This window comes from Megalobrama amblycephala, linkage group LG5, assembly GCF_018812025.1.
Source record: "Megalobrama amblycephala isolate DHTTF-2021 linkage group LG5, ASM1881202v1, whole genome shotgun sequence".
Lineage (NCBI taxonomy): Eukaryota > Metazoa > Chordata > Actinopteri > Cypriniformes > Xenocyprididae > Megalobrama > Megalobrama amblycephala.
The window spans coordinates 2,886,412-2,910,423 of NC_063048.1; the positions used below are offsets into that span (position 1 = coordinate 2,886,412).

The 24,012-nt window shown below is 38.8% G+C and overlaps 1 protein-coding gene across 1 annotated transcript; it reads right to left on the minus strand.

Annotated features, from left to right (window-relative positions):
- Positions 1-820: 820 nt before the first annotated feature.
- Positions 821-23,276, minus strand: rps6kl1 (ribosomal protein S6 kinase-like 1). The gene is made up of 12 exons (XM_048190193.1): positions 22,838-23,276; positions 20,226-20,292; positions 19,507-19,813; positions 15,719-15,843; positions 13,728-13,820; positions 13,547-13,594; positions 12,744-12,876; positions 6,739-7,974; positions 5,253-5,342; positions 5,060-5,142; positions 2,382-2,477; positions 821-1,778 (listed from the first exon to the last, which is right to left on the minus strand). Exons 3-12 carry the CDS (start codon positions 19,640-19,642, stop codon positions 1,656-1,658), a joined length of 2,163 nt encoding a protein of 720 aa, XP_048046150.1. The 5' UTR covers positions 19,643-19,813; positions 20,226-20,292; positions 22,838-23,276; the 3' UTR covers positions 821-1,655.
- Positions 23,277-24,012: the final 736 nt, after the last annotated feature.

Below are 24,012 nucleotides of genomic sequence, written 5' to 3' on the forward strand. Positions count from 1 at the left end.
AAGTTACAGTGCAGAGTCTCGTCCATGTCTTCATGCGCAGGGCCGGATGTGGTCACAAGCGCTCAGAGTTTGGTCACATGCTAAAGATGCTTTGAGGTCACTTGGTTTGTTATTCTCACGCCTAAAAATATTACAAACCATAAACGCCTCTGCTTTACACTTCCACAAACACATGAGGTTATTGATGCTTTTTGACAATTTTTTTTTTTTAAAAGATCACATTAATGAAATAAGCTTCTAATCAGACTCAGGCATGCTAATATATTTGCTGTGACACTTGTGTTCGTATTTCAGAATAATTCACAACAACTAGTAAGAAATGAGTGGTTTTATTCAATGCAATCACGTGAGGTCAAGAAAAGACATTCAGTCGAAAATGGAGAGAACAGAACACATGATTAGATGTTTGGTGTTCAGTAATATTGCATTTTATCTGCAGAACAGCAAATACAAAGTTTCAATGCCCCGAATCAACCTTTTGCTTCATGCAGGGCCCTTTCTGTGAGAAGTGTGTGAGAACTGTCATTTCAACTCATTTTCCAGACATTGAGCATGATTCAATGGAGCCAATTTCTGTCACATAAACATAAAAATCATGCTTTGGCAAATCTTAATAAACAGTCCTAAGTATGAGATTAAAAAGTCGAAATTGACATGAATTGAAATTATGACACACTAAGCCATAATTTAACATAATTGATTTTTACCATAATTTTGGCTGTCATGATTTAAACTTTCTATATCATAATTGACTTTTTATGTCTGAATTTTGTATTTTTGTCAGAATTTGCACTTTAAGTCGACTTATAATTATGACAAAATTATACTGACTTTCAGAATTTTGACTTTTCATCTATTAAATATGACATAGTATGTCATAATTTTGACTTTTTATGTCAGATTTTCTACTTTTAAGTCATAATGTCAACTTGGTATGTCAGTTTATATATATAAATTATATATATATATATATATATATATATATATGTGTGTGTGTGTGTGTGTGTGTGTGTGTGTGTGTGTGTGTGTTATTACACACACTGACTTTTCATCTCTTAGATATAACTTGGTATGTCATAATTACAAAAGCATGATTTTTTTTTTCTTATATGGCAGAAATGGGCTTCCCTGCAATCCAGTTGCTTTCACTGCAGGTCTGTGATGTGATGTAGAAAACTGCTGATGTGGAGTAATAACTCCTGGTACCACCAGATGGTGGTAAAAGTACATGATGAATCCATAAATCCTGATCCACTTCAGAGCTTCAGTAAAGATTCACCCTCATTCACTGTTTCTGCTGGTCAAATAAAAGCATACTGAGGTGTTTCCACTCTCAATGCTTTACATAACCAAGAAAAAACATTTTTTAAAACATTAAAAAAAATAGACGTTTTGAACATTCTAAGAACATTCAGAAATAACGTTTTCGGAACTTAAAGGGATAGTCACTTAAAGAATGTATTTTTGTTAGCTGGGTAGATGAGGCCAAATAAGGATTTGCAACATTGTGTAGTCATTATTTTCAAGGGGAAATACATTTTAAAGTGAGGAAACTCAGACTCTGTAATGAATATTGTGCATCTGTGCTCAACACACAGGGTCTGGAGGTGTAACAGGCAGAAACAAATGGAGAGGGTGAATACTTTCAGAAGGCACTACGGCGTCAGTGACCGGCTGAGTGTGAGCCACGGGACCGAGGTAAAAAACGGATGGCACTTGATGTCGCTCACGCCGCCGCCTCCTGATCCCAGACGATAACATGCGTCATACTGGAGAAGCTGCGGGAAACATGAAGAGAAAACGTTTGCATGCAGGGAACTGTCAAGTCTGACAAATTTAATGGAGAAAATACAAAGATAGAAGAGAAAAGAGTTTATATATCAATATGAAATGCATTAGAACAAGATAGTCTTACACCACAAACACATTTATGAGTACAGATAATGTACATGCGTATAATTGACAAGTACAGTTTACACTGCTTTCATGTTCTTACTATTCCATGCCATATCCGTGTGTTTTAAGATATATTTATGAACATATGTTTATGATAATTTTAGGTTGTTCGAAGGAAACCCAAATTCAGACTACTCAGAAACCACTAGTTCATTTTGTTGCTTTTTATAATTTAAATGCCAAACAATCCATCAATAGCTGTGTTTCCATCCATCCAGTGTTTTATTTGCAAATGATTTATGCAATATTCCAATTTTGTGCACAAGTTAAATTCTCAACTTTGAATGGAAACATAGCTAATTTGATTAAGTCCTAAAAAGAATGACATTTACAAAAACCAAAAATCCTTACAAAAATGTATGAGGAGCTTCAACACTCAAGCACTGCACACACTGTCTATCAGTTTGTTTTGAGAGAGCAGTTACCTCAGTGAGAAGCGAGGCAGCTGCAGTACTGAGGAACTCTGGGATATGGAGGGGAGTGTGAGGGTGAACGCCTGTAGGGTGGCATTGCCACAGCGGCTGGAGAGAAACAAAGTTGAACAAATGAAAACAAGTCTCAACACATTCAAGACCAAGGAGATTTGCTGTTCCCTTTTCGAGTTCTGTTCACTCAATATTGCATCAGTGGCTGACAACAAAGCTTTGTGAGACATGTTCTACCTGCGGAGGACCTCTGAAAGACGAGGATCACCACGATAGCTGAGTTCTCTGTCTAGGTCACACCCAGGTGAACATGGTTTCAGCAAGTGCAACATGTTCCTGAATCAACATCTTTCTTGATCCTGGAGCAACATTCCAATCAACCAGATTTGAAGGACAAGTTTACAGTTTATGTCAAGTTTAGGTTTACAACCAGGGTTAGGTGCTTCTACATCAGTGTTATTCACCCATCATTTCCCTCTGATTTTAGGGATAACTTATGGGTAGGGTTAGGTTTAGAGGTAGGGATATGGCTAGGACTAAATTTTCAGACACTAATTTAGTGGAGACAGCACTGACTGGCTCGGACTGTACTGAGTGGCTCGGACTGCCCCCACTGTCCGCATGACAGTCTGTTCTCTCCGCACTAGCTCCCATCAGCTCAATGCCTGAGCCATCTTCTTGTATTTTAGGGTATTTTAGTGTATTTTAGGGAAGCTAGCATTTGCCCCTTCCCTGGAGCCTACAATGTAGTATCTTTTGGCACATCTGAAAACGATGAAGATATTATGTCCACAGCGGCGTTGGAGAGAGAGTAGCTGGAGCTCCATGGAAGAAATGACGACCGTACGGACAAATGTGAGTGAGTGAGGAACTGAACCATGAACACACACCCAGAGCAGTGGGAAGCCATTTTTTGTTGCGTGGGGAGTGATTGGGGGTTAGGTGCCTTGCTCAAGGGCACCTCAGTTGTGGGTAATGATAGTGGAAAAAAACACTGTTCATTCACTCCCCCAACTACATTTCCTGCCTGTACTGAGACTCAAACCCACGAGCTTCAGGTTTCAAGTCTGACTCTCTAACCATTAGGCCACAACTGCCAGCTTAGAGGGCAGATGCGCACCTTCCACACTCAGTATATGTGGAAGTGATTGCGGTGTATGACCAATGGATTTAGAACAAACCAGGTAAATGTGATTTGGTGATAAGGTTTCTGAGAGGTGCTAGTTGGATGAATCCCCCTCGGCCACCCATTGTACCAATCTGGGACCTGTCGCTTATATTGAGAGCTCTGACAGGACCTACTTTTGAGCCGATACAGTAAACTAATTTGCAAGCGCTCTCTCTGAAGACGCTCTTGCTGGTATTGGTTTCAGTAAAGAGTGTGGGGAATCTGCAAGTGCTGTCAATAGAAGCATCTTGCTTAGAGTTCAGACCCAGGGATTGTAGGGTCAATCTAAAACCTAGGAAGGTATATTTCCCAAAAATGCTTTCAACCCCTTTCAGAGCCCAGATCATAAAGCTGTCGGCTTTCCCTACAGAGGCGGGATCTGCAGGGGAGCACTCCCCATCTCAGCCGCTTTGCCCAGTTCAAGCGCTACATATATGCATTGAGTGCTTGAAGAACTCTTCATCTGTTGCGGTGGACTTGCAAAGGGGCAGCCAGTATCAAAGCAGTGGCTTTCAATCTGAATTGTGGACTCAATCGCACTGGCATATGAATCTCAGGGAGTGGACTGCTCTATTGGCGTCAAGGTTCACTCTACTAGTGGAATGGCATCTTCATAGGCTTGGACAAAAGGGGTGTCAAATTCAAGATATTTGTATGGCGGTGGGATGGGCCATGCCAAACACATTCGCCAGGTTTTACAAATTGGATGTATCCTCGTTTTGTCAGTGCAGGAGGGCTGACACCTTTACACGATTTAGTTTTCAAAGAAGGGGAACAGGTGCTCTCATCTTACGACAACCAACATAAGATGGACTTCGGTCAGGGTGCATATTTCTTATTCTGAGTTTGGGCAGTGCCAGCGCCACCACAGCCTTTCTGCCTTCATGCTTATAGTGCTTAAGCTTGACTAGTTGTGCTCGACTAAACAGAGCACTTGTGACGTTGCCCATGGTGTCAGTATTGCCCTCCCCCTGTAGTGCTGTGGAAGGTTTTAACTATGTTTGTTAACAGAAGACTGCCTAAACACTCTTCCAGCTGTTGATTTATTAGCTCAGGGTTATTGCACCACACTCATGGTATTCTGGTGGTTATCTATTGACTCCTCGCTATTACTATGGCGTGATTTTATACGATCCCCATAGCGTCAGCTACTGGCGCAATGCCGAGTGAACCGAACTCGAAAGGGAACATTTCTGGTTACTCATGTAACCCTGGTTCCCTGAGAGAAGGGAACGAGACATTGTATTAGCAGCCGTATTAATCACTCAGTGTTTTAAGATAACCTGTCCTGTTCAGTCGAATAACGTAAATAACGTTTTGATACGCCATATAATTGAAGTAGATTTTGTTCAAAGCCAACTCTATACATGACAAAACACAGAATAAATTGACTTTTACTAACAAATACATAGTTAAGGTGTCTCATCCAACAATCCAACATTTGCAGTCATTCTTGGGTTAATTTTAAATTTTTTATTTTTAAAACGGAAATAAAAAGAACTTTGCTTACCATGCCGGTAAGAAGCTCATATAACAAAGCTCCAAGACTCCACCAATCACATGCCTCTGTGATTTTCGACACGCCTCCAATTTCTGCTCCAAGTTAGTAAAAAAAATCTAGTTATTACATCTCCAGAGAACAGAATGTGTGTTACAAATGTTGCAGTTTGATGTAATTGTGAAAAACCAATTGAAATTTTTACCTGGTGCACAGTACATCTCTTCCATTGCTTTAGGGTTAATTTCAGGCTGAACTTCTGTCCACTGTCCAAAGTACGTAAGACATGCCTCACCTGTGTGCAATATATTTGAACAACTGTTTTAAAATACTAGAATGACATTTCAAACCTGTTGTCTTTCTTTCGTGAAACACAAAAAGAGAAGTTAGACTGAATGTCTGAGCTGCCCTTTCCATACAATGAATATAAAAGATAATAAACCCTATATTCCATATTCCCTATTAAGTCATAAGATGCTTTGTGTATGGAACGGACTGAAATTTAATTAATCACTGATAATTTCCCTCACTGCTGCACCTCTTAAGTGTCATTTGCTGTCACGTATATTCAAACGAAGCCATCACAATCCAATAATGATGAACCAATGCTGTTTGGTAACAATGATGTTAAACCTGGTGTGATGCATCTAAATCTGCCATTTTTTAACTGGGAATTTTCCCTTCAGATCCTCACAGTAAATCTCTATTCATTTCTTTATAGAGACAAGAGCATGCACTCATGGGTGAATTAATAATGGCAGAATTAATTTTTGGGTGAATGTTTCCTTTAATATATCAGATAACTGAATAAGATTCTACATGAGGAGTTAAATATTAATGGCATTGTCAATGTAGAGTTCAAGATTAGCTAATGCTGCTCCTGGATGGCTACCTTCCTACAGATATTAGTTCCAACCTGCTCCAACACACCTGCCTGTTTTTTTCAAGTAATTCTGTGATTTGTAGTTTGAGGTGTGTTAGAGCAGGTTGGAGTTGAACTCTGGAGGATGCTAGCCATCCAGGAGCAGGATTATATATGTATAGTTTCAATGTTAAAATGCTTAGGACAGGTCTCTTCAACTCATGCAGAGTTTAGCTCCAACCCCAATCAAACTCTCTAGTAACTTTCTAGTAATCCTGAAGATCATGATTAGCTTTTTCAGGTGCGTTTAATTAGGCTTAGAGCTAAACTCTGCTGAACAGTAGTTCTTTGTTCTTTTAAGCAGGTAACCAGTCGAGCTGGTTCACAGAATCTGACTGAATCTAAGTTTATTTCTGGGTTGATGATGCAAGGTGCACATCCAAAGTATCATGCACACTCCTTTTGCAGCATGTCCAGATGGGTTATTGAACCAAAGAACTGATTCAAAATGAATGAATCAAAAAGAAATGACTCAACCAGCTGGTTATCCTCTGAGAACTTTGACAGCTCATTCGGTTCTTTTTCAGTCGGACATCACAGAAAAGCTGATATTCATCTCTGCCTGTAGGTTTGATTAATTCATTTCTGGATATGCTTATTGGCTTATTCGGTGCTGCGCCAGGAGTGTGTGTGCTTCTTCGGATGTGCATCTTGCGTCATCAACCAGGACCTTAAAATAAGGATTTGTTCATGAATCGAACATATCTACTGGACAGTGGCCCACAGAATCAGCATTCAAAGGCTAAAGACATAGCATTAGAAAACATACCACTGCTGCGAAGTAGAACATTTCTTGGGTTGAGGTCCTGACACATGATGCCCTGCTCGTGAAGACTTTCCAAGGCCAACAGAATCTGAGCCCCCCACAGTCGCACCTTGTCCTCGGGGAGTCCCTGTCTACCCCACTTCCATTTGGCACTGAAATTCTTAGCCTTATTTTGGATATGATGGCCCAATCCATCAACCTTCACCAGCTGTTCCATCTGAGGGTCTTCTAGTTTAGTCTCACTCCAACAGGAGCTGTTTGTAGTAGGTGCTGATGGGAAGGATATAATGCCAACTTGTGGTTGTTTATATGAAGGGCTGAATATACGCCAGTTTTCCATGTCCTCATTCCCAACCTCCCTCACCATATCAACAGTGTTAACCCGAGAAGTCATCTTTGTGCAGTCTAAAGAGATACCCTCTTGCTTTTGAGTTGTACATTCAAATGGATTGCAATGAGAACTGACTTTGCTCAATTCAGCCACAAACTGTGAAAGCTGTCCATTTCCACTGAGTTTATAGTTAGTGACACCCTGTTCATGAGGAAATCCATCATGTGCTTGGTTTCGTGGAGGTAAATGTGATGTGTTTGGAACTATCCGAACTCTCTGTGGAAGTACATCAACTGTGTTGCAAAGGGTTGGTTGTGCGTTTTCACCAAATAAAGAGGCTGAAGTAATCTGAGCTGCACTGCTGAATCCTAGAATATCCGAGTTTGATCCTGGAACAGTGAAATTTTTACAATCCTGAGCAGGTTCTAAAGAATTCCAAGCTTTATTTAGATCTATGCAAGAGTCAATTCGCTCAATCCGGACATCATTTCCTAGAAGGTCAGAAGTGACATCAAGAGGATCCCGAGTGTCCACAATCACACAGGGATGAACGGGAAGAGGGATATTATCCTGAGGTAAAGAATTAAGAACATTGTGTGAACCATCAGAAGGAAGCGCATTATCTGTCCTCATTGCACACAAGCCTGGAGAACCCCCCTGTTGGCGCCCCGTATCTTCACAGTAGGAACGGGTTCTACAGTTCTCAAGACAATGATCGGCTGGGCACCCTGCCCTCTCAAGAGGTGTAGTTCTCTCACAGTTCTCATTGAGGTAAATCTCCTGGTGGAGAGAAGGGAGGGTGTAGCTGTTCTTCAGGTAGATCTTGTGCTGGTTGGGGCTGAAGCACTCTGGATACTCCCTGACTGCTTCACTTCTGACCCTGTGAAGTCTGGAAAAGAGTCTTCCACCTGTAGAAAAGCAAAGCTGTCAAACTATATGTCATTGTGGGCAGGGGTATTTCAGAAACTATTAACAGGCTGGATGAACAGTACGCCATCTCTCCTTGCCTCACTTATATAGAGAAAGAATAAGTCTTCAGTCTGCATATAACATGCTGTCAACTACACAGGAAGAGAAGAGGTTGTGGTAAAAAACCTGTCATACATTTTACGAATTTGGGGACAAAGCCAGTAAATTGCTAGCTTTACAGTCTCATCAATCAAATAATTTGAAAATGATTACTCATATTAAGTCCCCATCTGGACCCATGGCATATACTCTACAAGATATTAATGACAGCTTTGTCCATTTTTACTTTAACCTATACTCTTCAGAGTAACCTAATGATTCTGTAATTTTAGACTCCTTCTTTAAAATAATAAATTCAGCAACTATTAATTTTGACCTTAACTCTGACCTGGGCAGTAGAAGTTTCAGAGGCTATTGCGGCAATGCAGGGCAGTAAAGCTCCAGGACCTGACGGTTTCCCAATAGAGTTTTATAAGAAGTTTGCAGCTTTACTGGGCCTGGTTCTTGTGGCAGTTTATAATTAATCTTTTAATACAGGAACTCTACCTTTAACGCTTACACAAGCCTCAATTTCTCTTATACCAAAGGAAGGCAAGGATCCTACTCATTGCAAATTATACAGGCCAGCCTTGCTTCTGAATGTGGATTTCAAAATTTTATCCTAAATTCTTGCATTACACCTGGAACCCATTCTCCCTACTATAATTTCAAATGTTTTATTTGAGGCCGTAACCCCTTCAATAATTTACGACACCTATACACAAATTTTCCCCCAGGTGAACATGAAGCAGTAATGTCTCTCAACGCTTAAAAGGCATTCGATAGAGTAGAGTGGGAATAGCTTTTTAACACACTTAAACAGTTTGGTTTTCCCGCAGAACTAATCTCATGGATTAGACTGTTATATACAGTACCTCCCGTTTGCTTCAGTGTGCACAAACAACGTACACTCTGAATATTTCACCTCTCTCCCTTGTTATTCGCCATATCAATTGAACCCTTGGCTGCTGCACTCTGTCAGTCTTCTAATTTTAAAGGTATTACACGGCATGGTACAGAGCATAAAATTTCATTTTGCATATTTATTTTCGAATATTCCTATTTTTATCAGGAAGATTTTTTTTCTAATCTGGACAGTCTAATCACCTCCTTCCTGTGAGAGAATAAGACCCCTCACATTAGGAACATTTTTTTTACAGAGATTAAAATATCAAGGAGGGATGGTGCTACCAATTTTTTTATTTTATTATTGGGCAAGTAACTTTCAGAAAATAATCTATTGGTGTTGATCCTCAAAATACCCCTTTGTGGGTGCAAGGGGAACAATCATGTACTAACTTCAAACTTAGCTCCCTAGTTTGCTATCCACTTCCCCTGGTGGGGAAAAATTATATCTCCTTTCCTAATCCTGTACTGACACACACTCTTAAAATTTGGGCCCAATTTAGAAGACATTTTAGTTTACTGTCAGCTTTAATTCTTCTTCTGTTTCTAACTATCTATTCCCACCATCCTAGGTGGACTCTGCTTTTTGTGTCTGGGTGGAAAGGGGGATTAGGCTCCTAAAAGATTTATATTTAGATAGTACTTCTTGCTCTTTTGAAGAGCTTAGAAATAATTTTGCTTTACCTTTTTTTAGATTCTTGCAGATTAGGAGTTTCGTAAAGATGTTTGCCTCCTTCCCAGGAATACCACCCACCTCAACTATTGAGACATTGCTTGATCTGAACCCACATAACAGGGGACTCATTTCAAGCATATACTTTATTATAACATATATAGATCCACAGAACCTGTATGATATTCGTAAAGCCTGGTAAAGTGATTTGGGGAGAGAATTTACAGATGGAAAATGGGAAGATGCTTTAAATCAGGTGCACTCCTCCTCGCCCTGTGCAAGACAAGGCTTAATTCAATATAAGGCTCCATTTCACTAACCAGCCAAGATTTACCCGAATCTTAGCCCTGCATGCAATAGTTGTTCGCAATCACCTGCCACAACCTGCCCATATGTTCTGGCTGTGTCCTGGGCTATAAGAGTTTTGGAGGGGGATTTTCTGACCCTGACCACTTAATGGGTATTTTTGGTGTTGCACCCGAGGATATAGAACTCAGAAAAGACATTTGCTCTGTTATCGCCTTCACTACACTACTGGAGAGGCACTTAATATTATTTCAGTGGAAAAAGGGCAGACCCTCCAACACATAGCATCTGGATAAAAGAAGTAATGTCTTACATTCAGTTGGAAAAGATTAAATACATGATTCGAGGTTCGAAACGTAAGTTTCAAGACATATGGTCCCCCTTATTTTGATATTTAGAAGAGCTCCCCTGCCTCTAAGATGGAGTTACCTACCTCAATCTCCCCATCTTTCTACATCATCTCTCCATATTCTACTTTATTTATACATATATTTTTTAAATTTATTAATGTATCACTTATATTAGTTCCTTATAATTAGTTATGTTTTGTGGACCAGCATTCTCACAGTGTGTACTTGAGTATTTTTATGAAGGTGTGTCTCTTCTTCTGGGAGTCTCTAACTTGTTTGCTTATTGCCATATTCATTATACTGATTACTCATATGTTCCCTAGCTGCTGTCAAGCCTTTCATGTCTAAAGACAACTTATAGACTGAACAAACATGGAACACTTGAATCCCTCACAGTCAATACTGAAACTCTGGAATGTGTTTTAGAATGTTTTTTGTTTGGTCTCATGCATTTTGGCTGCATGAGATTCTCCAGTTTGGTTGTTGTTGAGCAACCGAAGCATTAGCTTTTAAAGCTCCGCCCTCTTCTGGAAAGTGGGCTGGGAGCAGCAGCTCATTTGCATTTAAAGAGACACACACAAAAATGGTGTGTATTTGCTCACACCCAAATAGGGGCAAATTTGACAAGCTATAATAAATGATCTATGGGGTATTTTGAGCTGAAACTTCACAGACACATTCTGGAGACACCAGAGACTTATATTACATCTTGTAAAATAGCAAAATAGTAAAATAGTAACAGAGCATTATAGGTCCCCTTTAATAGAACTTACAAAATTAAGAGCATGTAGGGTCATATATGGATAAAAAGCCTTCTGGGTAGTGATGGGCAGATCGAGGCTTCATGAAACACTGAAGCAGCTGAATCAAATGTGCCGTAATGATTCGAGGCTTCGAACCAATCTGACACCCGTCTCCACGGTGACCCCTAGTGGTCAGAGCAGTGCAAATGCAACAAAACTCAGGCCAAACATGCATTAAAAATACACTTTAACAAATGTATTGCAAAAGTATTATTTAAAGTAAAATCAATTAAATGGAATTAACTAATCATCTAATAAGATTAAATATAGAGTGTCTGTATAATATGTGTTCTTTTATCAATTTTAAAGGCTTGCTTCTCTGTTCCATTGCTCAAGCTAAACAGGCCAATAAGATATTAATAACTACCACTATTAATTTTAATTATTCTAATGTATAATTAAAACATCTACAACTGTATAAAACTGATCAGAAATCAGGTAAAACCATAGGGTAAAGCCCTAGACACTTGTTCAGTAGTTCTCAGTGAATCTGCATGATTCATGGGTTCACTTTATCATCGCCCTCTACCGGTGAACCATTGAAATTTCGAACTGTTTCGAAACAGTGATGACGTAATGAAGCCTCGTTTACTAAAATCAAGTGACTTTGGCAGTTTGATACACGCTCCGAATCACTGATTCGAAACAAAAGATTCATGAAGCCTCGGAGCTTCATGAAGCAGTGTTTCGAAATTGGCCATCACTACTTCTGGGTGATGTTTGAGACACAGGCCCTGTTTACACTTGGTATTAAGATGCGTTTAGATCACAAGTGGATGAGAGAAACACATACCCATCTACACCTGGTGTTTTAATCCGTATCTTTTGTCAACTTTCGATCAATTCTGTCCTGATTTCTTTGAGGGGAGGGTCTATGGGCAGGTAAATGTATGGGCTTCTTCAGAAGTTTTGATTTCATAGGTGAAATAATTATGCACAATTTAAATATGAACATGCTGGGAGACTACGAGAAAACATATAGAGAGCATCAGCTTTAGTTTCTGCTCTGACAGTAGCGAGACCGCGCTGAACACGGTAAGTGCATGTTAGAAAACAGAAATGAGAACACTGTGCTTAGTACGTTTTTCATCTTCAAACCAAACTTATGGCTTCAGCCAGCAAAGTTTAAATACCGTCTGGCTAGAGCGCTTCCCATAATGTTTATTGTGTCAGTAGGCGGAAAGTAGGTGGTCTTTAGTGGCTGTTTGAACACATTTAACCACATGAGTATCTACACCATGAATTCAATCTGGTCAAATGTGTTTTCGACTACCCCTGGAAGTGGTCGAAAGTGGACAAGCTCAAAACGTTTTACACCCAGCTTACACCTGTATTTAGTGTCATCCACTTGTGATCCGATCGACCAACATGCATCTTAATACCAGATGTAAACAGGCCCACAGACACACTCAGCTTAAATGAACCCCATCTGAAAACCATCTGTTCAACCAAGACGATTCTCATATTCATTGTATAAGATGGTTGGGTTCCCCTTGGTTCCTTCCAGGTTTTCTTCCTCATCAACATCTTGTGAAGTTTTTCCTTGCCATTGTCACATTTGCCTTGTTCACTGGGGATATACGATGTCGAACTGCTTTGGAACAATATACAACATGAAAAGTGCTACTCACCTTGAACATGTTCTAGATGAAGGAACACAGTGTCTTCACTGACATAGTATTTTAGCAGCTTCACCATGAAGGGCACTCCCTGAGGAATGATGGTCGACCTCTCACGACTCTCCCAGCTCGACTTGGGTAAACTCTGTCCAGCAAGCAGAATTTTTCACACCAGAATTAGGCCCTTTTTTCAAAACCTAGTAAACTGCCTCTTGAGACAGCCTTTAAGACAAATGGAAGCCTGTTCCAAAAGGAAGGCAGCATGGGCATGCTTGTTTCATACAAACAGAACCTGCTCTCCCTGAGCATAACCACAAGGACTTGTGCTTTTCACAAAAAAAAAAAAAAGAGTCACTTTGAATAAAGGTATCTGCCAAATGTATAAATGTAACAGACCTATGGCACTATACAGAAAATAATGTGATTTCTGGATTACTATGTTGAGTATTTATTTTAAAAAAAATCTCATTTTCATTAATGTAATGCAGAAAAATAATTATATATTATTACAATTGTAAATTATTTGACCAGCATGGTAGTATTTATTGTATTTCCTTTAGTGTTTGCTGGTTTCAAATGACTTTTTTGTTTTGTCTACCTGTCTCTGTCCGATTATAATATCTTAAGTGTCTGGTTTCAGTAACCCGAGACGAGTTTGTACTCAGATTCAGACAGCAGCTTTTAACAGGATCAATCCAAGCAGACATGCAGTAATAACAGAAGACGCAAGGTATTCCCAGAGACTGGATGGCCTGATTCCAGCTCATTTCTGAAATTAACCCATACATTAGAATACTTCTGTTTCAAATGCCTACCTTAACAATAAATGTCTCCTTGCTTATCAGACTTTCAACCGTCAGCACCTGTGGAAGACACACATTTATAACTGTAATAACTATTGCACTTCCAATGACTTTAACTTCCTGGCATACAGAGAAATGACTGACTGGCTGTAAACCATGAAGAGCATGAGAGGAGCAGATATTTCACACATACCTTATCAATGATTCCAACGACTTTGCACATCGCCAGATTCTCCACCGGCGAACTTAGATGTCTGATCGACCGAAACCGTAAGCTACTATAACCCTGATGAGCAGGAAAAAAAATAAGAAAAAATAAACAGACCATGGTCTGTATGTTATACCTAGCCTCACAAAGTCAGAATATTAATTAATAGCAAAAGTCTGATTCATATTGCATCTGGCCAAGAAATGCCCACTTAAGACCTGTTAACCCCAAGGACGATAACTATAACGATAATTATAAAGATTTAATAATCGCTCTAACTCTAAGGGTGCGTTCACACTTGTCATGTTTGGTTCGATTAAAACGAACCCTGGTGCGATTGCTCGGTTAGTGCGGTTCATTTGAACATATGTGAACGCTGCCATCCAAACCCTGGTGCACACCAAACAAGCGGACCGAGACCGCTGAAAAGATGGGTCTCGGTCCGCTTCCAAACGAACTCTGGTGCGGTTCGAATGATATATGAACGCAACACGGACCAAAGACATGTAACCAAACCAAAAACAGGAAGACGAGACCCTAAAAAGGACAGAATCCTCACGCATGTCGGTTTTTCTCGTCATGGACGCGAGTTTGCCCATCACAGGCATCAGACACGCGTCTCCATGCAGCAGATCATTTGTGTGTGTGACGGATGGATTCCCGCCAGTGTTTTGACTACTTTACACATTTTATAAGCTCTTCACGAGTTCCCAGCTGGCCAATATACCATCACATGCAGGCTACGCACCGCTACGCACACACAACGAGCGCATTGACCTCAGCAAACAGCATTGTTTTGGATGTTCGGTAAGTTCCGTCTCAAAATAGGCAATATGTCATAAAATCCGACCAATCACGTTGTGAATGTATCCCTGTGCCTTAAGGTTCGGTATCTTTTGGTTCGGTGATAAAATTGCCAATCTGAACTCTAACCGGACCAGGACTAAATGTTTTTTTTTTCTTCTTTGGTCCGGACCAAATGAACCAAATGAACCGAACTACAAGTGTGAACGCACACCCTAAGAGAAAAGCGAAGTCCACACCACAACTACAACAATAACAACACAGAGGAACGACATCGTTTGAATCACTTTCATTGATTTTGTCCACCTGATAAACAATGAAAACATCGACAGCCAATCAGAAATCCATCCTGCTTTAAAGAGTTTGAGCATTTTAGCAACTTATAATAAACAGAATGATATCAGCATTTGGTGTGGTGTGGGATTCCGTTTTTTTTTCCATTTAAATTTTTTTGGATTCCGTTTAATTGATTGAAATAATGAAACTTATTAAACAATTTATTAACTTTAACTTAACTTTTTTAGAGCCCTATGAAATACATTTCATGTTTCCCAAAATTCTGGTATATATAATTTTTCTGGATTCATTTAATTATTTAATTACATTTTAATAATCAAAACGCATGTCTAATCAATTTAATTCATGGAACTTTATTTATTTTGTAAAATAGGGTCCCAAGAATTGTTTTATCTTTTCAGAAATTGTGTATTTACTGTTAAAATAAAATGGAAGAAAGGGAAGAGAAATAAAGTTTTAATTTTATTATTACTATAATTATTATTACTTTGAGAAGTACATTCTACTCTAAAACAGTAATATATTTATTTTATAATTTCTTCAAGTTAAACTGAACTATTAATAAGTGAATAAAGTTACTTATCTACATTAAATTGCGGGAGTATGGCCATAAAAGTAAAAAACTCACATCAAAAAGAGAAAATAATGTTCAGCTGGGAGCCTGAACAGGGAGGTATTCCAGAAAGCAGGTTATGTGACATACCCAGGTATGTTTAAGAGTAAGTAAGCGGATAACCTCAACATTCGGTTCCAAAAACGGAGGTAAAAACGGAACAGCTTCTGTTCCAGGGTTAGTTTGCTTAAGAGGTATAAGACTTAAGACTCGCCTTCTGGAATACCCCCCAGATATCTCATCATGCACACTTGTCACCTACTCCTAAATGAGTGGATCCTTTAGAGATGTTGTCCTGTAAGTAAGAGATGAAGATCTCCTCGGCTCTCTTCAGATATTGCGTGGTCTTCCGCTTTACGGCTTCACGTCTCTCTTTATTTGGATCCACTGTAAGACACGGAAAGAATCTACATTAGCATGGAGATCTATGGTTTACCCTTTGCTTGTTCAGATCTGATGTACAGATTAACCTACATTTGCTTCTTTTCTCTTTACAGTGAAACTTCTTTTCATGGGATATTATATTGTTCTGTTTTCAAAACTGTGGATGGCAACAGGTGGAATCCAACCATATATGCAAATATAAATAATATTTTGCCTTATAAACAAATGCTCACAAATGAAACTAATATCTTCAACTCTGACATACAGCGATTGAATTTTTCCACAACAATCAATAACAAAATAATGTCTAAGGACACAAATGCACATAGTCCACACATGAACGCCAGGTAGAGTTGTGTTTGTGACAAATTTTTTAATATTTTTTTTTACATATTTATTTGTGAATTCAGTTTTTTTTGTAAAACTCATAATTGTAACAGTTATGTTTAGTTTCATTGTGTTATGGTTCTGTTTTGTTCCTGTTCCCTGCCATTTGTATGTTGACCTAGGCTGAGTTCAAATTCGCCCCCTGTACCCTCATTCACTATTCCCTACATTAGTCCACTAACATAGTCCACTTGAGGGAGTGACTGAAAACGAGTGAGTGAATTCGGACACTGAGGACACACAAGGGCTGCTTCTTTAACATAGTTCGTGCTTGCTGTTTAATCATTTGAAACTGGCAGCTCCAGTAGTAAGATGAAAAGATTTATCTTGAAATCTGTCATGGAAACTATGTGTAAACTTTAATTAAACAAATTAATAATCACGTAAAAATGAATTTATACTTTTATATTATGCTGTAGCCACTTTTACCAGCAGCTGGGAAAATGGATAGATGGATGATTCAGCTGCGGGTGCCATCTTCTGGTCAGACGCAGGAATTCATTCAGTGAGTGACTCTCACAGTACATTATGGGTATTCTCTAGCCGTCGAGAGTACATCGATTGTACACTCGTTATTGCGGTGCATTGTGGGATTGAATGAGTGCGCTTCATAATGTTCACTATGGTTTCGGACACCACTACAAATGGCTGTTCCCTCAAACAGTGCGCTAAGGGTATAGGGTATAAGGGAATAGGGTATAGGGTATAAGGGAATAGGGTATAGGGTATAGGGTAGGGTTAAGGGTATAGGGAGCGATTGCGAACACAGCCCTAGTTTCCTAGTGTGTGCCAGTTAATCACTAATTTCATTCACCTGTTGTTCATTTAGTTTCCTTGTTTACCCCTGTGTATTTAAACCCTGACTTCTGTTTGGTCTTGGTTCCATGTTGTCTTTTCTTAGGGTTAGGCAACGATGTACTAAAAATGGAAAAGTTTTTTCTTTGTACAGATTACAACGTTATCAAAACTATCCCCGTTCACACGGATCAGTGAAAATGACTAAAAACTGTATTACACATGCCAGACAAGTAGTTGGCGATGACACTTCGTAAAGATAGACTACATGCGTGTGCATACACATTCTTTTACACGGCACTCACCACAAACGCACGTCTATCCACCTTATGTTTACTGCACTTTGATATTCTTCTCATTATTTCCCTATAGCGGCTAATAAATCGAAAGTCTCACACATTCACAGAAATGCCTTAATTCTGCGTTGACAAATAAGGTGGACAGACTAAACACGTAATATGCATGTGCATGCATCACCATTTTCAAAGATTCGCATTTTTGCAGTTTACACAGAGATGATAACGGTAGTCTTCAAAATGTTTTACTTGAAAACAGTGTCAGGAGGAATGATTTGAGTCAAGCAACCTCTACTGAAACACTTGAGATTAACCCTGAACACGATGTAAATAAGAGATTGATTGTGAAGTACAGACAGCTTTATTGATTATAACGGGAGTTACACAAGAGTGAAAAACTGAGTTCGCGCTGAACTGAAGTAATTATAAAGGTAGCACTCTTTGCCTGCTTTCTGTTTATAACCCGTTTTTATTTTTAATGCTGCTAAAGTTAAGAAAGTGACATCCCCCCCAAAACTTCAATGATTGACATTGTGATAATACCCATAGCAATGAATGAATGAAAAAATCTGATATGTCAAAAAACCCTTTCAAAGCAATGCTTCCTTAACTGAAAAATATTTGAAGGAAACATGCTATTTTAATTTTGTCACGTATCTGCCGTTGTACCTGTCTTTGATTTCCTGTGGTTTAGTTTCTGTTTTCACGGTTGCCTTGATTTCTAAGTATTTTCTTAACCCTCAGTTACTGATTCTCCACACCTGCAACTTCTTTAGTTCCTCATTTACTCTGTCTATTCATAGCTCTGTGTTTCATTTCACTCCTGTCTATGCATGTCTTTGCTCGCTGTTATGCTTGGGTTCCCATCAGACTGTTCTTGGATTTTTTTCTCGTTTAAAGGGGACCTATAATGCCCCTTTCACAAAATGTAATATAAGTCTCTGGTGTCTCCAGAATGTGTCTGTGAAGTTTCAGCTCAAAATACCCCACACCCCCCACTCATTTATTATAGCTTGTCAAATTTGCCCCTATTTGGGTGTGAACAAAAACACACCATTTTTGTGTGTGTCCCTTTAAATGCAAATGAGCTGCTGCTCCAGAAGTGGGTGGAGCTTTAACAGCTCAACAACAACAAAGCTGGAGAATCTCACGCAGCCAAAATGAGGATTGTCAGTAATGGTGTTCAGCCTTACATTGTTCAAACCGGAGTCGACACTGATGGAGAGACTCAGGAAGTTACAACTTTTAGAATGAAACTGGACGTTTCTGAATGGTTAGTGGATAAATTTATGTAGTTGCTGTGGAGTTGATTCAACTCATCCACTAGCATGTGCCGTCATGTTCATCTTTTGTGTTGAATTGACCCTTGTTTGTGAAGCAGTCCGGCGTAAAATGACGGCATGACAACAACACTCTACTACAACAACTCTTCCTCTTCTCTAAAGCAGCCAAACATGGCCCCGCCCCCTTTGTTGTGTGTTCTCGGGGGCGGGGTTTATGTAAATTTTAGGGTTAGTGATGTCACCAACCCGGGACAGAGCTCATTGTAGTCCCTACTAGCTATTTGTTGTAGTCCTTAAAAGCAATTTCTGCAAAAGAAAATATTTCCCTAAGCACTGAACTGTGAGTGTCGTAACTTTGCAGATGTTGTTTATGCTCAAACAGCAACATTACACACTAACTAAAGTTAAAAAAGTGAAATCATAATCAACCACCCCTTTAAAATCAGATCCTCACTTCAACTACTCCTTCCACCACAGCGTGACAAATTTTTTATTTACTTGTAATTTTGATTATCAGCATAAACATTTAATTAAAAATTTTTTCCAGATAGTTACATTTAAATATATCCAATAGATTTATGTACTGAATTGATACATGCAATTTTACTTGGATTGATAATGTCTACTGAAAGTTTGGTGACTGACAACACTAAGGAGAAGTAAAGAATAATCGCTTTTTGGTAAATAAGACTTCTGTTTACCTTGACTTATAAAGTGCAAAATCATGGCCTTGATTCAGTCAACAACTTAGTTTTTGCAGTGCAGTTGAGGCCCAAAGTGTTTTTCAGCATCACTAAACCTCCAGGTCCAAAAGTGTTTTCACACTGCCAGTAATTTTCAATCACCATATATTTTGACAAGCTCTTTTAGCAGCCATAAAGCCAAACAGTAAAGTGTACACTCACCTTGAACTCCATTGAGCAGCAGATCGACTCCATTCTTATAGTAGCTGAAGGCCGCCTCATAATCTTCATTGACTTCTCGGTCCAGCGCCATTCGAATCTGTTGGGCTGCATCTAGCAGATAGTCTTTCTTTGCCATATTTGTCTATCAGCTATGAAGGGCAAATGTCCACAGGAACCAGAACCAGACGACGGATCTGTAGTTGTGAAAACACTTCTGAAGTGGCACATTTCTGGTCGTTAAAAACCCTCCAGAAGTCCTCCGGTCTCTCTTGCCTTCACACACATGTGGAGCGAGGCCAGTGTCCACCTGTATGACACACAGAGAAAAAAAAAATATATCCATTAGTTCAAGTAGTATTATTTATCAAGTACTGTATGTGCAAACTGGTATAGACTCTGCAATACTGTTTATAACCTGGTTTATCTGTGGGCAGGACTGGTTTATGCTATTTACATACAGTGATGTGAAAGTACAAAGCACGATCTGTCCAAAACGAGGAAGAACTTGTAAGTAAGAGGTTAATTCAAAGCAGAATTATTTGTTTACAGCTAATGAGCACCATGAGCACGAATCAGACTGATGAGCGTTACAGGTGTGTGTATGCCAGTCATTTCACATCCAGTCAGAATCTAGAGTCTGAACTATCTGTTTATGAGTAATAATCTAGTCATAGTATAATATTGAGAGTTTGTAAAAATAAACACAATGCACGACTCACCTTTGTGACCCCTGAGTTCTGTCACATAAAACAGCCGTGTGTTTCCATCTGATCATCTGGCTGTATCCTGAATAAAACAAACACACAAGTTCATATTCACTCTATACTGCAGAAGAACAGTTATCTATGGAAGCTTGTTTCCGCCACTAAATAAAAAAAAAATTAAAAAGGTAATTGCAACTTTATATCTTGCAATTCTAACTTTATAAGTTGCAATTCTGACTTTATATCACACAATTCTGACTTCTGAACATAATTCAAACTTTATAACTTGCAACTGTGAGAAAAAAGTCAGAATTGTGAGATAAAAAGTCGCAATTACCTTTTTTATTTCTTGGCAGAAACAAGCTTCCAAAGTTATCTGATGAAGAATGACTGTGATCCTGTAATGTTTATTCTCCTAACAAAGCATCAAACCAATTTTATTTACAGCTCTTTTCACGATACACAAAGCAGCTTAAAACATTGCAGTATTACTGTAAGTGCTCATTAGGACCCAAGTTTAGGGACGAACTGCCAAATCACTGTACATGACCAACACACACACAAATGTGCAAGAACAGCATAAGATCAAAGCAAGATTTGTATTATTTGTAACTATACAGTAACATATCCAGGTAAAATGCCACAAAAATAAATTAATGCTATATGCTAGGTTACTCGTTGTGGTTGCTAGGGTGTTGCTAAGCAGTTGAAAGGGTACAGTGTATAACAACATATTATACAATTCACATGCCCGACATTGTATGAACACAGTTATTAATGTTAACTGAAAATAAAACCATAAAAAAATAAACTTTCATTACCTGAAATAAAACATTGAAAGAAAATATTTTCATTTTATTCAGTTTAAAGGTACAATATGTAATATTTTTGTCCGCAGAGGTCGCTAGAGGCCAATTCAAAACAAAGGCGTAGCTTGATGATGCCAAGTTTGAGTGCAGAATCTTGGGACATGTGGTCTTCACCTCAACGGCTGGTGGAAAAATATAGGGATTGGACTTGGGCAGAAATCATGTTCATGGATGTGATTATTAACGTTACTGTAGTGTGAAGCAGAGCAGGAGCGAGTGTTGTGGAGCTGAACGAGGAGCTGGAGCGATTGATCAACACACGCCTCACGAGCAGCGGGACTTTTATTATGACACAGTCGTCAGCGCCGCTTCCGCTTTTCCGGTCATGAGTATGAGGTAACGCAGCTCTGTTTATCATATTAGATACATTTGAGAGTGCTGAAAATTATGTTATAACGTTACTCTGTGCGTTCGCTCGGCGGCTGCTGTGAGACACTGTTACACACTGCAGTAAGATAGATCGATTTTACAATATCATATTAAATGCTGGATGGCTTGTGTCGATAAATTGTGTGCAATTAATTTTAAAACGTATTGTATGATGGAGAAAATGCTGTATTACTGTTACTAAAAATAAAGCTGCATCTGATTATGCTATGTTAGCTACTTCACAAAACAGTGTTTTTCTCTGAGGCATGGTAAAGCATGAGTACTCGCAAAACATCAAGAAAATTAGATTCAAACAATAAGACTAATATATAACAGAGCTATATAACAATAATTTGTTTTCTGTCTATAAACGTAACCAAACAGTTGTTCCCTTGTCTATTAAAACATGTAATATATCAAAGCGTCTTTGGTGTTTCCATGGTTTCTACAAAATAAACTGGAAACCGAGGGTAACGCGGGTATGACGCCATTGACAGGCGACTCTTCACAGGTCCCGGAGCCTTGATTAAAACTGCAATTTTCTCACGATTTACAAATAGTTGGAAACATTTGGGATATTGTAAGTACTCAAGTGAACAAAATATATAACACTTGCCTAGTGGTTTTTGGATATTTTACTGCAAAAATATTACATATTGTGCCTTTAAGACAAAGTACTAAATAATGAAGACACACTAAAACTTTAATTATAAGAATAAAATCTAATTCAAAGTAAGAAAAACTATAGCCTAATAGTAGCCTAAATATTAATGATACTAAAATAACACTGTATATGAACTGGCAAATAATGACCAAAATATGACGAGGTGTGGCATATCAGTGTTTTAAAAACCGGTTCATTCAGTTGTTGTTGTTGTTGTTGTTGTTGTTTTCATTTTTGCCAAATGAAAGTGAACGACAGAATGGCAGGGGGAAAAAACTGAAGTTAACTTAACATAATTTACCATGGCAATCATAATAGTTTCTGCATAAATACTAAAATTACTGCAATAAATTACTGTCACAGTTAGGCTTGAGTTATTACCACATAAGCTTAATATAAACAGAACAACTGAAAGACTCGTTTTACACAGGGCACATTTACATAGCTGTGGTATTTTGCGGTAATATTCTGTACAGGTTCAGTCAGACACACTAAAACACACAATGACATGAAGCTACAATCACCATCATACAGTGTGACGTCACGCGCGACCCCCTTATCTCACTGTGATGATGACGATGACCTTAAACACTATTAACGCTAGGCCTATACTATTACAATATTATAATATTGAAGTATTTGAAGCAGAACCTTATGCCGATGACAGAGCAGTTAGTTATTATCCACCATGCGCTGTCATGTTACAGAACGAACAGAAAACGAACCTTGCGTGAGATCCTCCTCCTCATCCTCATCCTCAGCATCCGCTCCTGCAGCGCAGTTTTCAACATCAGGAAGCAGGAACAACACACGCTTTCTATTGGCGGATCATGATCTCACCCAGTGACGTCACCACGCCGCTGGTCCGCCCTGGATGCAGTGATATGCAACCCATAAACAGACAGAATTTTCAGCAAATGCTGTAAATATTGAAGATTTGACATAAAAATGTGACAACATGCCCCAATCTGGCATTAATGAAGAATACACTTGTCAAGGCAATTCAAGCTTTCCATTCAGATCTGCCTTCATCATATAGTGACTCTTTTTATCACTGAGAGAACTGGAATGACTCTGTCTCTGACGCATTTTGGAAAGGGAACAAAAAGTTATATAGGCTATACAGTCAACTATGAAATTATTGGCACCCCTCAAAAAAAAAAAAAAAAAAAAAAAAAACTACACAAAAAAGAGAGTTATAAAATAAACCCTACATATATTATTTCTTTCTGAGTCTTTGCTCGCTGTTATGCTTGGGTTCCCATCAGACTGCTCATCTTCTTCTTCTTGCGAGGACTTCAGAAGACACAATCATCTGGATCAACATGCACATTCCCAAATTTCTATATATCCTAATTATTGTTAATATGTAATTCATTTTTCCAGGAGCTCATTGCTTCTACCTTCAGTTAAACTGCTAACAGTGATTGTAAATTAATTGCCTAAATTATTAGCCTACATTATTTGCTAATTACATTCTTTAAATTGTAATGTTGAGATGCATTCTCTGTAAAGCTGCTTTGAAACGATATGTATCATGAAAAGCGCTATACAAATAAATGTGAATTGAACTGAATTATTTTCTCATTTAAAGGGGATCTATAATGCCCTTTTGACAAGATGTAATATAAGTCTCTGGTGTCTCCAGAATGTGTGTGTGAAGTTTCAGCTCAAAATACCCCACAGATCATTTATTATAGCTTGTCAAATTTGCCCCTATTTGGGTGTGAGCAAAAACACACCGTTTTTGTGTGTGTTCCCTTTAAATGCAAATGAGCTGCTGCTCCCGCCCCCTTTCCAGAAGAGGGCGGAGCTTTAACAGCTAAACAACAATAAAGCTGGAGAATCTCACGCAGCCAAATTACCTTTGTTGTGTGTTGTCGGGGATGAGGTTTATGTA

Coding starts and splice junctions, on each gene's coding strand:
- rps6kl1 (XM_048190193.1), bottom strand. CDS start 19,642: ATGGCAAAGAAAGACTATCTGCTAGATGCAGCCCAACAGATTCGAATG. Junction 5,343..6,738: donor TGTTCTACTTCGCAGCAGTG/GTATGTTTTCTA, acceptor TATTGCACACAG/GTGAGGCATGTCTTACGTAC. Junction 2,478..5,059: donor ATGAGCTTCTTACCGGCATG/GTAAGCAAAGTT, acceptor GTTTCTCTCCAG/CCGCTGTGGCAATGCCACCC.